Source organism: Erpetoichthys calabaricus, chromosome 10 (genome assembly GCF_900747795.2).
Source record: "Erpetoichthys calabaricus chromosome 10, fErpCal1.3, whole genome shotgun sequence".
Taxonomy (NCBI): domain Eukaryota; kingdom Metazoa; phylum Chordata; class Cladistia; order Polypteriformes; family Polypteridae; genus Erpetoichthys; species Erpetoichthys calabaricus.
In genome coordinates this window covers 15,256,255-15,271,578 of record NC_041403.2, presented here as the reverse complement: position 1 = coordinate 15,271,578, position 15,324 = coordinate 15,256,255, and the positions used below count along the sequence as shown (strand labels likewise).

The following is a 15,324-nucleotide window of genomic DNA, read 5'->3' as shown; positions in this document are numbered from 1 at the left end:
TATAATCAGTATTTACAGTGGTGTGAAAAACTATTTGCCCCCTTCCCTGATTTCTTATTCTTTTGCATGTTTGTCACACAAAATGTTTCTGATCATCAAACACATTTAACCATTAGTCAAATATAACACAAGTAAACACAAAATGCAGTTTTTAAATGATGGTTTTTATTATTTAGGGAGAAAAAAAATCCAAACCTACATGGCCCTGTGTGAAAAAGTAATTGCCCCTTGTTAAAAAATAACCTAACTGTGGTGTATCACACCTGAGTTCAATTTCCGTAGCCACCCCCAGGCCTGATTACTGCCACACCTGTTTCAATCAAGAAATCACTTAAATAGGAGCTGCCTGACACAGAGAAGTAGACCAAAAGCACCTCAAAAGCTAGACATCATGCCAAGATCCAAAGAAATTCAGGAACAAATGAGAACAGAAGTAATTGAGATCTATCAGTCTGGTAAAGGTTATAAAGCCATTTCTAAAGCTTTGGGACTCCAGCGAACCACAGTGAGAGCCATTATCCACAAATGGCAAAAACATGGAACAGTGGTGAACCTTCCCAGGAGTGGCCGGCCGACCAAAATTACCCCAAGAGCGCAGAGACGACTCATCCGAGAGGTCACAAAAGACCCCAGGACAACGTCTAAAGAACTGCAGGCCTCACTTGCCTCAATTAGGGTCAGTGTTCACGACTCCACCATAAGAAAGAGACTGGGCAAAAACGGCCTGCATGGCAGATTTCCAAGACGCAAACCACTGTTAAGAAAAAAGAACATTAGGGCTCGTCTCAATTTTGCTAAGAAACATCTCAATGATTGCCAAAACTTTTGGGAAAATACCTTGTGGACTGATGAGTCAAAAGTTGAACTTTTTGGAAGGCAAATGTCCCGTTACATCTGGCGTAAAAGGAACACAGCATTTCAGAAAAAGAACATCATACCAACAGTAAAATATGGTGGTGGTAGTGTGATGGTCTGGGGTTGTTTTGCTGCTTCAGGACCTGGAAGGCTTGCTGTGATAGATGGAACCATGAATTCTACTGTCTACCAAAAAATCCTGAAGGAGAATGTCCGGCCATCTGTTCGTCAACTCAAGCTGAAGCGATCTTGGGTGCTGCAACAGGACAATGACCCAAAACACACCAGCAAATCCACCTCTGAATGGCTGAAGAAAAACAAAATGAAGACTTTGGAGTGGCCTAGTCAAAGTCCTGACCTGAATCCAATTGAGATGCTATGGCATGACCTTAAAAAGGCGGTTCATGCTAGAAAACCCTCAAATAAAGCTGAATTACAACAATTTTGCAAAGATGAGTGGGCCAAAATTCCTCCAGAGCGCTGTAACAGATTCATTGCAAGTTATCGCAAACGCTTGATTGCAGTTATTGCTGCTAAGGGTGGCCCAACCAGTTATTAGGTTCAGGGGGGCAATTACTTTTTCACACAGGGCCATGTAGGTTTGGATTTTTTTTTCTCCCTAAATAATAAAAACCACCATTTACAAACTGCATTTTGTGTTTACTTGTGTTATATTTGACTAATGGTTAAATGTGTTTGATGATCAGAAACATTTTGTGTGACAAACATGCAAAAGAATAAGAAATCAGGAAGGGGGCAAATAGTTTTTCACACCACTGTAAATATCACTGTGACATTTGCTTTCAATGGCTTTACAGACCCATTTTGGCAGTTTTTACATAATTAAAAATACATCTATCAGGCATCCATATTAAGAAAATGTATTTAGTTTGGCTAGTAATTATTTGATGCTATATTAAGCTCTAAGATGAGTTCAGATTCAATCATTCAGGGACAAACTCCAAAAGAAGACAGAGCAAAAAGTCAAGCAGAAGATTCCTTTATATAACCAAGAAAGTTGCTAGAATTTTTCTGGGTAATGAAGGATGGAGGGTCACAGATGGCCTTTTAGGTCAACTGCACTGTTTGCTGGACTGATATTTAAATAAGATTACATTTAAATGGTAAAAAAAGAAGCTGCCATATCCATACACATTTTGAACACCTTTTCTCCAAACCAAACCACCTGGAGAGAGCTGAAGAATCAAGAACTCAGTAACAGACAAGAAAAATGATCCTGCTGTCACTTCTGCAGCAGTGAATTGTGTTCTGGTGATGTGCTGCCTTCCTGTGCTTTTAAAACCTGGTACTTCTCTAAAAGTTAAAAAAACAGTACAAAAATACAATCTATGGTCGGCGGCACACTATTCGACTTTGTGTTGGAGAATAGTGATGTGGCAAATCTAAATCTGGCGATTTTCACACCAAAACATGCAATTGGTACATTGGTCAGTCACAAACACCAATTTTTTCAGTATCTGCTTTTTTTTTTTTTTTTTTTTAACTTTTCCGGTATTTCAGTTGAATTGTTCCTTTATACAAGGTATTATGGTAGTTTACCTAGAGCTTGTGTCCTCAGAGAAGAATAAGGCAGACTTTACCAGAGACGGAAAACTGGAGTATTAGCCTTTACATTACGGAATGTGGAGTAATAAACTGAGAAAAACAAATTACAGGAGTCATCCTGTGTAGTTAAACAAATGGGAAGAAAAGCTGCTTTAATGAATTCAGACTTTTTTATTTTGTCCTACTTGCCTGAGATTAGGCATTCAGAGAGCTTGCGTTAAGTACAGCAGCTCACATTACAATTAGAAAAAGACAACACAAATTTGAAATGGGTGCTTAGTGAAGAATGGGTCTCAATACCACAGATCCCTAGAGAAGTGAAGGAAGAGAAATTAGTGTGCAGCAGGCTAAATTGGTATACCCAGAGTTATTAAACTTTTAAAAAGGAACCAATCTGTTTTTTTTTTTGTTTTTTTTTAAACACAAAAAGTACCTACTGGTATCACAATGGACTGTGTGGTGGATGTCCAGCAGCTCATCCTGGCCAGGACATCCATGAGATGGAAGGATGGAGGAAGGCAGCTTTTCCAGGACACTGCCTCCCCCAAAATGCTAGATAGCAGCTCCCCTGGAGTGTAATGGTGCCCCGGATTCCCTCAGGGCATCTTGGGACTTGGAGCGCGGTTTCTCAGCCCTGTTGGGTACCGTGGGTGCCGCCAGGAGGAGCTGTGAGAGGACTGGAGGAGCCATGCCTCATCCATAACCCGGAAGTACTACTAAGTCACAAGGACGGGAGCCCCGAAGTACTTCCGGGCTAAAGAAAAAGCCAATTCTCCATCTGACCCGGAAGTGCTAGCAAGTCACGTGGGCGGAAGGACAGAAGCAATTCCGGGTCAAGCACGATATACAGTAAAGGACTGTTGGGAACCCAGCAAGTTTATTGTGGCTGGAGTACTTTGGAGGCACTTCTTAAAAGAAGAACCATTAAAATATGTCTTGGTGCTTTTACCCTTTGTCCTAAGCATCTGTCTGTTGGGTTTAAGGGGCGACAGTTACCCCTAGAGTCTTACAACTGATTTTGTTGAGGTATAACACACTTATTCTTCAAGGAAATTTGTTGGGAAAGCGAAGTTTTCTCTAGAATGTCCCAAATACAGTACAAAGTTTTGAAATGGTCTATCTTAAGACAGAAACATTTTGTGCAACCTCAATTACAGATTAGTGAACTGTTTCAGTTACCTTAAGATAAGCCACTTTAATTTGTATATTTTGTATATTTTCTTGACTGCAAAATGGATCCTTAATACATGTCAGTCAAATACAGGGAAGGGCGGATGGGCACAAACCACTGACACACCAGCTCACATTTCCTGCTGCTTGAGGTAAAGTTACCTTCAAATTTTAAAAATTCAAACTGAAAATGAATGCAAACAAAATGCACTATAAGAGTCTATCTGTTAGCTTTGAGTTGACAAATGTGTTATCAGTGTTTACGTTTCACTAACAATAACCTCACAGCTGCATTATCTGCATATTAGGATGAAGGACTATTTCTTTGATACTGTAATTTATTGGCAAAGCTCCAGATCTGCTCTCCATCATGGGTAAAAGTAGCCCATAATTTTACCTTGAGACTACCTTGAAACAAATTTTAAGTCTCAACTGGATTTAACACTAGAAACCCTGAAGCCAACAAAAATATTTGTAATGCCGGGCCACCTTGAGTTCCTTCAAACCTTGTCATCAGGGTCTGTTTTGCAAATGTATCAATTAGCCTTGGCAGCAGGCAGCCTGCTCACTCATCCCCCACGGAGGCAGCTGAAGTCAAGTCAGACACAAATACTCAGAACTGAAGTCCGTTTATCTGGGAGTAAGGTGTCTGGAATTGTAGAGGGTAAATAATATATCGTTATTTGGAATACATAGATAGTAATTGACAAAACGTTGAAATGAAGTGTATAATGTGTAACGACTATAGTCCAAATATCAAATAAATATTTTGAAAAAAGGTATTAACCAAACAAGTGTGCTTTTATTCAAAAATATAACCAAAGAAAAAGAAATAGTTCATTTTACATGTTACTGGCAATGTGTAAAAACTGAAGGCCAACTATCAATTGAAACAAAGTAAACACATCTGTTTGGCTGGTGCAGAGGTAAGAAATGCGGTCTCATAATTAAGAGGTTGCAGGTTCAATCGCGGGTCCTCCTCGCATTTACCGTATTGAGTAATGAACTGCTGTTATTATTACTATTATACAATAAAAACATATATTTGATTTGAGTCTGTAACAGCCGGTGTAAATTTATTGTACTTGTAAAAATTAGCACTGAAGGGTCAGCTTCAGACACACCTTACGCATTACAATTTATTTGAGAAATTCCAGTCTGGTTTTCGCACTGGTCATAGTACAGAAACGGCACTAACACGGGTTGTAAATGACATTCTGATATCCTCTGATGAAGGAAACTCAACTGTAATTATGTTGTTGGACTTAAGTGCAGCATTTGACACCATCGACCATTCTACTTTACTGCACAGGCTAGAAAATGATGTTGGGCTTACAGGCACCGTTCTCGCTTGGTTTAGTTCTTATTTATCAAATCGATTCCAATATGTACAGAAATGTGCTGACAGTACTCCATTCATTATACACAGAAGTTCAATATGGTGTTCCGCAGGGCTCAGTACTGGGACCTTTACTGTTTTCACTTTACATGCTTCCACTGGGATCTCTCATTAGGAAACATAATGTTAATTTTCACTCGTATGCAGATGACACCCAGTTATACCTTTCATTTAAATCAAATGAAGTTTCTCCAATGTTGTCTTTAATTAGTTGTGTTAGTGAATTAAAGGAGTGGATGAATAAGAACTACTTGTCTTTAAATTCAGATAAAACAGAGATGTTAATTGTTGGAGGGAATGATGCTGATCACAATAATATTTTGTCATCATTTAACTCAATGGGAATCCCAGTCAATTTTACTGAATCAGCCCGCAATCTAGGAGTTATCTTTGACTCTAGCATGTCATTTAAAGCGCATATTACAAAGTTGTCCAAAACATGTTTCTTCCATCTTAAAAATGTTAGGAAATTAAGGCGCTTTTTAAATAAACAGGATTCTGAGAAACTAATTCATGCATTTATCTCTAGTAGGATTGACTACTGCAATGCGGTGTTCACTGGATGTTCAAACTGTTCTTTATACAGCCTCCAGTTAATCCAAAATGCGGCTGCGAGAATTATTACAAGAACAAGAAAATACGAACACATAACTCCAGTTCTTAAATCCTTACACTGGCTCCCGGTTAAGTTTAGGGCAGATTTCAAAATCCTTCTTTTAACATATAAAGCATTAAATGGTCGAGGTCCGGCTTACTTGTCTGAACTTATCATGACTTACAAACCAGAGCGCACATTAAGATCTCAAGATGCCGGTCTGCTTATGATTCCAAGGATTAATAAAATAACAGTGGGGGGTCGAGCTTTTAGTTACAGGGCCCCTAAACTGTGGAATGGTCTGCCTGCTACTATAAGAGATGCCCCTTCGGTCTCAGCTTTTAAATCCCGGCTGAAGACTCACTACTTCAGTTTAGCATATCCTGACTAGAGCTGCTGATTAACTGTACAGACTGCATCTCTGTTGTTAGTCATTAGCACTTAAACATAAGTAACATGACAGTTATAATTGTATACTAACCCTCACTTATTCTGTTTTTCTTCTCGGTACTCAAATGTGGCACTTGGTGCCATGGCCCACCTGCCAAGTTGTTTTGCCTGCCTAAGGAAAAGTCATCCCAGATGGAGGATCGCAGGAATCGTGGGAGAGAGTGGTCCTTTCATCGGATTGGCTGGCCCAGCACTGTTTCAGCTGTGGAATGGCCAAATGGGGGAGGCAGCTTGAAGGATGAGGTCTCCAGGACTCTATACAAATCCAAATCTTATTATGGGATATATCATCTACTGTTAAATTCTGCTCTGTACTTCTAAAATTTATATTTTTTATTTCTTACTATATTGAGAAATTGTTCTGTGTACTGTACTGTATTGTATTGTATTGACCCCCTTCTTTTGACACCCACTGCACGCCCAATCTACCTGGAAAGGGGTCTCTCTTTGAACTGCCTTTCCCAAGGTTTCTTCCATTTTTCCCTACTAGGTTTTTTTGGGAGTTTTTCCTTGTCTTCTTAGAGAGTCAAGGCTGGGGGGCTGTCAAGAGGCAGGGCCTGTTAAAGCCCATTGCGGCACTTCCTGTGTGATTTTGGGCTATACAAAAATGAACTGTATTGTATTGTATTGTATGGGATAAAAGCAGACACACAAATGCAGGCCAATCACTTCTTCCTAGTGTCTTGTTGAGCAAACAGACACCACAGTGTCTATGGTGGATGTTACTTTCCTCGCACACTAACACTCATACCAACATATCATAAGAATGATTTTTTTATTGAAGAATCCAATAATAAAACTGAATAAAAACAAATTGTTCAAATGACATGTTGATATGAACGTTTGTGTGTGAGGAAAAGTAACATCTTTTAAAATTACCATAAATTTACACTGGATGTTACAGACTCATGTCAAATGTATGTTTTTGTTATATGATAATAATAATAATAATAATAATAATAGCAGCTTACTACTCAAAGCGTTAAATACAGAAAAGACATGGGATTTGAACCTATTACCTCGCCATTGCTAAACGTTAGTTTATCCACTGTGCCATCTACACAAACCCATGATGACTGTGACAACTGTTTGAAAATTAAACGCACAAACACACATGCATGCAAACATCTTATTTTATACTGACTGGTACTTGGGCTTCAGCAACATGTCAATTGAGCAATTTCTTTTTCTTCGGTTTTATTCTTGCATACTTGTTTTGTTACACCTTTGGTGAAAGTGTTTCTTGCATATTTGGGCTTTATACATCCTACATGTCAAAATTATGTTGTTATTACTATAACACATGAAAACATTTTCTGTTTTAGCCATGTGTTCAGCATTTCTTGCCTTTCCTTTGTCATTCTATATTTACAAGGATTTGTTGTAGACACGGAACACGATATTTCATCACCTATATAATTCCTTACAAACGCATCGCCGGATAAAAACTTCAAAACAGACTAGAACTGTGAGGATTCCAGCAGGGCGATACCTTCATCTGAATGAATGGGGGTGAGGGGTGTAGCAGGTTGCGTTCTGCTAAACCACACATTTGCAAACCAAAAGCAGGCTATTAGTGCAGTGATAAGGAGCTACAAGCCTTCTTGGCATATGTCAGGAAAATTTGAGGTCAGGGACAACAAAAAATATCGCAAGTTTCAGGATTCTAGTGTTAAATTACAGCCCCTACCCAACCCACAACTGACAACAGCACATCAGTCGATAACATTTTTTTCATCACTTGAATTAGACTCTGCTATCTATGACAGCTGGTGAACCATACCAAGTGTGTTTGGGCTATGTTACATGACATTGTAAGGTTCTGTTGAAGTACATGGATTTAAAGTAGTTTACTAAAGCATGTAATTGCATTTCCTTATTTTATTACTATAAGCTGATTTAATAGAAAGACTTTTTGATGAGATAATGGGTATTGTGCTAGGAAAAACAAAGATATAATGTGGTTTGGGTATATGGAGTGGAAGGTAAATGATGATCAAGTAAAAACATACACCAAGATGGAATTGGCCGGGATGAAGCCAAGAAAAAACAAATGTGGTTGGAGATGAATATGAAATGTATGAATCTCACAATAAAGGATAACCAGATCCATGGAGAATGGAGGAAAAAGATTCTGGGAGTAATCAGCTAACCTGGGTAAATCTAAAAGGTGGCCATTACACTGGTCACGATGATGATCATAATAATCATACAAAGTGGAGAGAGCTATTCTGTTACTATTATTCATTTATTTTGGAGGTAGGTGGGGGAGGGGGTTCACCTCAGCTGTAGCCATCTTAAGACTGAATGATTTGCACAAGGAAAGAACCAACATAATCTATGGTATTTCACATATTATTTTAAACAGGTGAGCGCAAGCATGTTTACATCTCTGGGATTTCATATTTTACAACGAATATTTAGGTTATTTTGCATACTAAATCCAAATGTGTGGCCGGCATGGTGGCGCAGTGGTTAGCTCTGCTGCCTCACAGTTAGAAGACCCAGGTTCACTTCCCTCCCTGCGTGGAGTTTGCATGTTCTCCCCGTGTCTGCGTGGGTTTCCTCCGGGTACTCCGGTGGTCTCCCACAGTCCAAAGACATGCAGGTTAGGTGCACTGGTGATCCTACATTGTCCCTAGTGTGTGCTTGGTGTGTGTGGGTGTGTGTGTGTGACCTGCGGTGGGCTGGCACCCTGCCCAGGGTTTGTTTCCTGCCTTGCACCCTGTGTTGGCTGGGATTGGCTCCAGCAGACTCCGTGACCCTGTAGTTAGGATATAGCAGGTTGGATTATAAATGGAAATCCAAATGTCTGAAATATCTGCCAGAAAATTGTGTGACATTCTAAAAATGTCAATGTTATAAACTTGATGTAAATACAGGTAAATATGCAATACCTGGACAACTTTATTTAGGATTAATATAATCTCTATTGAGGGAAAGTTTTTGGTTAAAGATTGTCACACACAAAAATGTGTGATTGGGAGGCAGCTAAAGGACCTGAATAATAGTAGTCCCACACCAGACCAGGGGGAGGCAAGGTGCACTGACTTTCTCTCTCAATCCTCTGCATACCATCCACGGGGAATCCCACACGGTCCCAGCTCCAGTTGATGACATCACTTCTGTTCTGATGACGACATTTCCAGGCCAGACGACATCACTTCTGTTTCCAGCACAACTGATGACATCACTTCCTGTCCAGACGACATCACTTCCGGATCTGGTCCTGATGATGTCACTTCCTGTTGCGGCCTTTAAAGCCACCTTCTTTACAACCCTAAGATCAGTTCTGTTTTGGACTTAGACCTATGAACATCTCACAATCTAATTACCCATTTGCAGCCAGGGCACAATATATGGGTGGCTGCCCCAAACCTTTTTTGATGTCTATTATTGTGACAAGATAAAAACAAAAAACAATAATGCTACGAAAAAACTTGCAAAAACAAATGTAATTATGTAGTAAATAACTTTGGAACTGCATATTTAGGAGTTATGAAGTCAATTAACTAATAAAAATCACTCTTACCTGAGAATGTGAGCAACAACAGCTGGGCCATACCAGTCTCCAGCAGTCTTTCCTGAAGCATGTCCGTGCTCCACCAGCCTGTGCAGACCAAACTGTGCCTTAGGCACATCACTAAACCAGGAGATTATGTGCCTGTGATGGAAGTTGTTCAGAGAACTGCCTGCTTCATCTTCACGCAGGCTTTGAGTTTGTGTGCCACTTTTACAGGATCTTTCACCGTGGAAGGAATTTTCCACAGAGTTAACAAATTTCTTTGCTGTACTAACAGTCCATGACTCGGCATGTAGGCTATCCACCTTCAGTGCCTCGGACCAGGTCCAGTCTGTCATTGACAAAGGTAAAAAAAAAAAATAAATATATACATAGATTACATACATTATATCTTTTTTATATATACACACACACAGTACTGTGCAAAAGTTTTAGGCAGGTGTGAAAAAATGCTGTAAACAAAGAATGCTTTCAGAAATATAAATAATGATTGTTTACTGTTATCAATTTACAAAATGCAAAGTGAGCGAACAAAAGAAAAATCTAAATCAAATCAATATTTGGTGTTACTACCTTTTGCCTTCAAACCAGCATCAATTCTTATAGGTCCACTTGCAGAAAGTCAGGGATTTTGTAGGATTCTAGTCAGGTGTCTGATCAACCAATTCTGCCAAACAGGTGCTAATGATCATCAATGTTACACGTAGGTTGAAACACAGTCATGAACTGAAACAGAAACAACTGTGTAGGAGGCTTAAAACTGGGTGAGGAACAGCCAAACTCTGCTACCAAGGTGAGGTTGTGGAAGACAGTTTCATGTCATGGCAAGATTGAGCACAGCAACAAGACACAAGGTAGTTCTACTGCATCAGCAACGTCTCTCCCAGACAAAGATTTCAAAGCAGACTGGGGTTTCAAGATGTGCTGTTCAAGCTCTTTTGAAGAAGCATAAAGAAACTGGCAACATTGAGGATCGTAGACGCAGTGGTTGGCCAATGAAACTTACTACAGCAGATGAAAGACACATCAAGCTTATTACCCTTCGAAATTGGAAGATGTCCAGCAGTGCCATCAGCTCAGAACTGGCAGAAACCAGTGGGACCCAGGTACACCCATCTACTGTCCGGAGAAGTCTGGCCAGAAGTGGTCTTCATGGAAGAGTTGCAGCCAAAAAGCCATACCTCCGACGTGGAAACAAGGCCAAGTGACTCAAGTATGCACGAAAACATAGGAACTGGGGTGCAGAAAAATGGCAGCAGGTGCTCTGGATTGATGAGTCAAAATTTGAAATATTTGGCTGTAGCAGAAGGCAGTTTGTTTGTCGAAGGGCTGGAGAGCGGTACAATAATGAGTGTCTGCAGGCAACAGTGAGGCATGGTGGAGGTTCCTTGAACGTTTGGGGCTGCATTTCTGCAAATGGAGTTGGAGATTCGGTCAGGATTAATGGTGTTCTCAATGTTGAGAAATACTGACAGATACTTATCCATCATGCAATACCATCAGGGAGGCGTATGATTGGCCCCAAATTTATTCTGCAGCAGGACAACGATCCCAAACATACATCCAAAGTCATTAAGAACTATCTTCAGCGTAAAGAAGAACAAGAAGTCCTAGAAGTATTGGTATGGCCCCCACAGAGCCCTGATCTCAACATCATCGAGTGTGTCTGGGATTACATGAAGAGACAGAAGGATGTGAGGAAGCCTACATCCACAGAAGATCTGTGGTTAGTTCTCCAAGATGTTTGGAACAACCTACCAGCCGAGTTCCTTCAAAAACTGTGTGCAAGTGTACTTAGAAGAATTGATGCTGTTTTGAAGGCAAAGGGTGGTCACACCAAATATTGATTTGATTTAGATTTCTCTTTTGTTCATTCACTGCATTTTGTTGATTGATGAAAATAAATGATTAACACTTCCATTTTTGAAAGCATTCTTTGTTTACAGCATTTTTTCACACCTGCCTAAAACTTTTGCACAGTACTGTATATATGGAGTAGAGGTTAAAATTAGTAATAATCTTAATATTAAATCTGATATATATGGTAATGGGCAGCATGGTGGCGCTGTGGGTAGTGCTGCTGCCTCACAGTTAGGAGACCTGGGTTCACTTCCCGGGTCCTCCCTGCGTGGAGTTTGCATGTTCTCTCCGTGTCTGCGTGGGTTTCCTCCGGGTGCTCCCGTTTCCTCCCACAGTCCAAAGACATGCAGGTTAGGTGCATTGGCGATCCTAAATTGTCACTAGTGTGTGTGTGTGTGTGTGTGTGTGTGTGTGCCCTGTGGTTGGCTGGTGCCTTGCCCGGGGTTTGTCTCCTGCCTTACGCCCTGTGTTGGCTGGGATTGGCTCCAGCAGACCCCCATGACCCTGTAGCTAGGATATAGCGGGTTGGATAATGGATGGATGGATATATTGTAATAATTATTTTGTATAATTGTCTATCGAATACATCGTACATTTGATATTAATCTCTCTATTATAATAAAAAAAATCCTGGGACGAGACAAGACTTTTTAGCCTGCGACAAGATATGACTTTTTCAGAGAGATACTTTCATGTCCCACGCGACAAGACTTTGTACCAAGAAATTTAACCATGCCTGGGACTGAAACTAAAAGACAAAGAATAGATGACAACATAGAACATCGTAAAGAATTCAAAACCGTTGGCAAGGTAGAGATAATGAAAGTACATTAATCCCTCCTCCATCGCGGGGGTTGCGTTCCAGAGCCACCCGCGAAATAAGAAAATCCGCGAAGTAGAAACCATATGTTTATATGGTTATTTTTATATTGTCATGCTTGGGTCACAGATTTGCGCAGAAACACAGGAGGTTGTAGAGAGACAGGAACGTTATTCAAACACTGCAAACAAACATTTGTCTCTTTTTCAAAAGTTTAAACTGTGCTCCATGACAAGACAGAGATGACAGTTCTGTCTCACAATTAAAAGAATGCAAACATATCTTCCTCATCAGGTCAGGAGCAGATGTCAGAGAGATAGAGAAAAAAAGCAAACAAATCAATAGGGCTGTTTAGCTTTTAAGTATGCGAAGCACCGGGGCACAAAGCTGTTGAAGGCGGCAGCTCACACCCCCTCCGTCAGGAGCAGAGAGAGAGAGATAGAGAAAAACAAACAAGCACAAATCAATACGTGCCCTTCGAGCTTTTAAGTATGCGAAGCACCGTGCAGCATGTCGCTTCAGGAAGCAGCTTGCACAGAAGGTAGCAACGTGAAGATAATCTTTCAGCATTTTTAGACGAGCGTCCGTATCGTCTAGGTTTGCGAACAGCCCCCCTGCTCAATCCCCCTACGCAAGAGAGACGGAGAAAAGTAAGTTGGATAGCTTCTCAGCCATCTGCCAATAGCGTCCCTTGTATGAAATCAACTGGGCAAACCAACTGAGGAAGCATGTACCAGAAATTAAAAGATCCATTGTCCGCAGAAATCCGCGAACCAGCAAAAAATCCGCGATATATATTTAAATATGCTTACATATAAAATCCGCGATGGAGTGAAGCCGCGAAAGGCGAAGCGCGATATAGCGAGGGATTACTGTACTAAAATTCGAAAGTCTCAAAAAAATGATAGTAAAGAACGTATTAGCACAAACAAACGGAAATTACTCGGTGAAATAACGGAACAGTGAAAAGAGATCGAATATATTGTTCGGATTTAAACTTTAAATCGGAGACATGTAGATCATCTAATTCATGTTGCCATCAGGGAAAAGTAGTGTTTCTTCCCAATGAAGAGGCGTATCCGCAAGAATTAAAAGATATGTTGTTTGCTGAAAGTGAAATCCAGATATGCAAGCGGCAGATACACGAAGTGGCCGGCATATAGCGTAGGCCCTGGGGGTTGGCAAGCGAAGTGAGCAGGGGGCAAAGCCACCTAGTTTTACTAATGTTTAACCTCCTTAGCGTTAGACCCAAGTGTCATTTGAACAACTGTATAGATGCATCTCACATAAGTGTTAGACTTGAGGATTACTCGAGCTGTAAAAGTGCCAACAACGTTCGTGCTGAGCATTGCTCGGGAAACCATATAGGCATGTCTTGCATAAGTGACAGGCCTGAATGTTACCGAGCAATGGTGCTGACACATCAGGGTGTTTATTCAAATGGGAGCTACCACTTCAATACACACAGACACAGCAAACGAGGAGGGACAGGGCCAGGTCATAATGTTCCCCGCATCACCCATTGGGCAACAGACATGTTACGTGGAAGGCTGTGAACTTACAGTTGCACTGTGAACCTGCGGTTGCCTTGGCGACGGACAAGCAACCATTGACTGACTTGTCAATCGTGTTTCGGCATCCTGCACCATTTCGGGAGGGATTTCAAAGAGCTCCAAAACCTCACAATATATATTTACAGCAGATTTAAAACAACTACAAATGTGCAAAAACCAATATTTTTTTCCTCGAAAATGCATAAGGAATAATATTAAAAATATCCTACATTTTCACATATTGTTAATTTCTTAATGCCACTACTTGCAACCGTACAAACCTACTTCAGATTTGGAACGCTTCAGATAAAAAATACACCTATCGGCAGCTACAATCAGTGCATTTACCTGCACACACAAAACCATGACAAGTAAACCAGTTTAGGTAGAAACCTGGTTTCTTAAAAACCACAGTTCATACAGGCAACTTTACTTCCCCTTTCATTTGGCAAAACACTCAGACATCATTAAACTACACACACACACACACACACACACAAAAAATGTCATCATCTGCTAAGAATCCAAAAACAAGCACGAAGCCTATGATCATTTTCCTGTGTTTTTTATACATACACTTAGTCCTTCATGTGCCGTGAAGTAAATAATGTCCCTTTTTTTGCAGCCTCGACCTGAGCCACCAATGATTCACTTATAAACACTGGCCACTGCCTCACCAGATCACACTGTTTTAACACATCTATAGAAAAGAGCTGAGCTACAACTAAACTGACACCTCATTAATAGGTTTCTGTTACTAGATGGCATGCAGCAATATACAGTATATACTTTCAGTAAGAACTGAAGAATTTGTTTTTATTTATAAAGACATTTAAATTATATAGCTCCATACTCAGAAAGCAAAAGAAACTTTGTGGTGGCATGCAGGCTGTTCAGAAACTATGACTGTATGCCAGGAGATCTCAGATTTACAGTGTTGAGCATGAGTCCTGCTGCAACTGTTTATTTTTCATCTTAGCATTGCTCCTGTGACAACCATTAAGCAATGGGGATGTTTTTACTTTACATGATGTTTGTCATAAACAAGAAGACAATGCTCACCAGCAAAGAATGAATGTCTTTTAAATATGCAGCTGCATTTAGCTCTGCTACTCAGTTTTTTTGGGTCATCATAGCTAAAGTTTTAATCTTTATTTATTCAAGGTACTACTTTCTTAAATTGCAAATTTGTTTTTGTGCTTGTTATTTAAAGTTTTTTTTATTATGGAATAAATGTTATTAAAAATGATAAAATTTTCTTTACGTTTTTTTTTATAATTACAAAACTATTGACACTATACAGAATAGTAGAAATCATCAAAGCTATTATTCACCACAAAGAGGTGCCTCAACTGCTATATCTGATTTCTGTGGGATGCACTGGGGAGTAGTTTTTAAGTTCTGAGGGGTCCACATCACTGCAGAACTTTCATTATCCCACAACATCACAAATCTTGTTAACCAACAGCCCGAGGAATACCAATTTGCCCAAATCAAACCCCCCCCCCACACCCCCCCAGCTCACCCATATCT

General features: G+C 40.2%; 1 protein-coding gene across 5 annotated transcripts in view; it reads right to left on the bottom strand.

Moving 5' to 3' along the window:
* The window catches only part of atg4c (autophagy related 4C, cysteine peptidase), a 117,458-nt gene that overhangs the window by 28,787 nt on the left and 73,347 nt on the right, over positions 1-15,324 (bottom strand). For all 5 annotated transcript variants that reach the window (XM_028810936.2, XM_028810935.2, XM_051932738.1 and 2 more), the window contains one exon: positions 9,568-9,889. In XM_028810936.2, the coding sequence (XP_028666769.1) occupies positions 9,568-9,889 (322 nt within the window). The remainder of the gene's footprint in view (positions 1-9,567; positions 9,890-15,324) is intronic.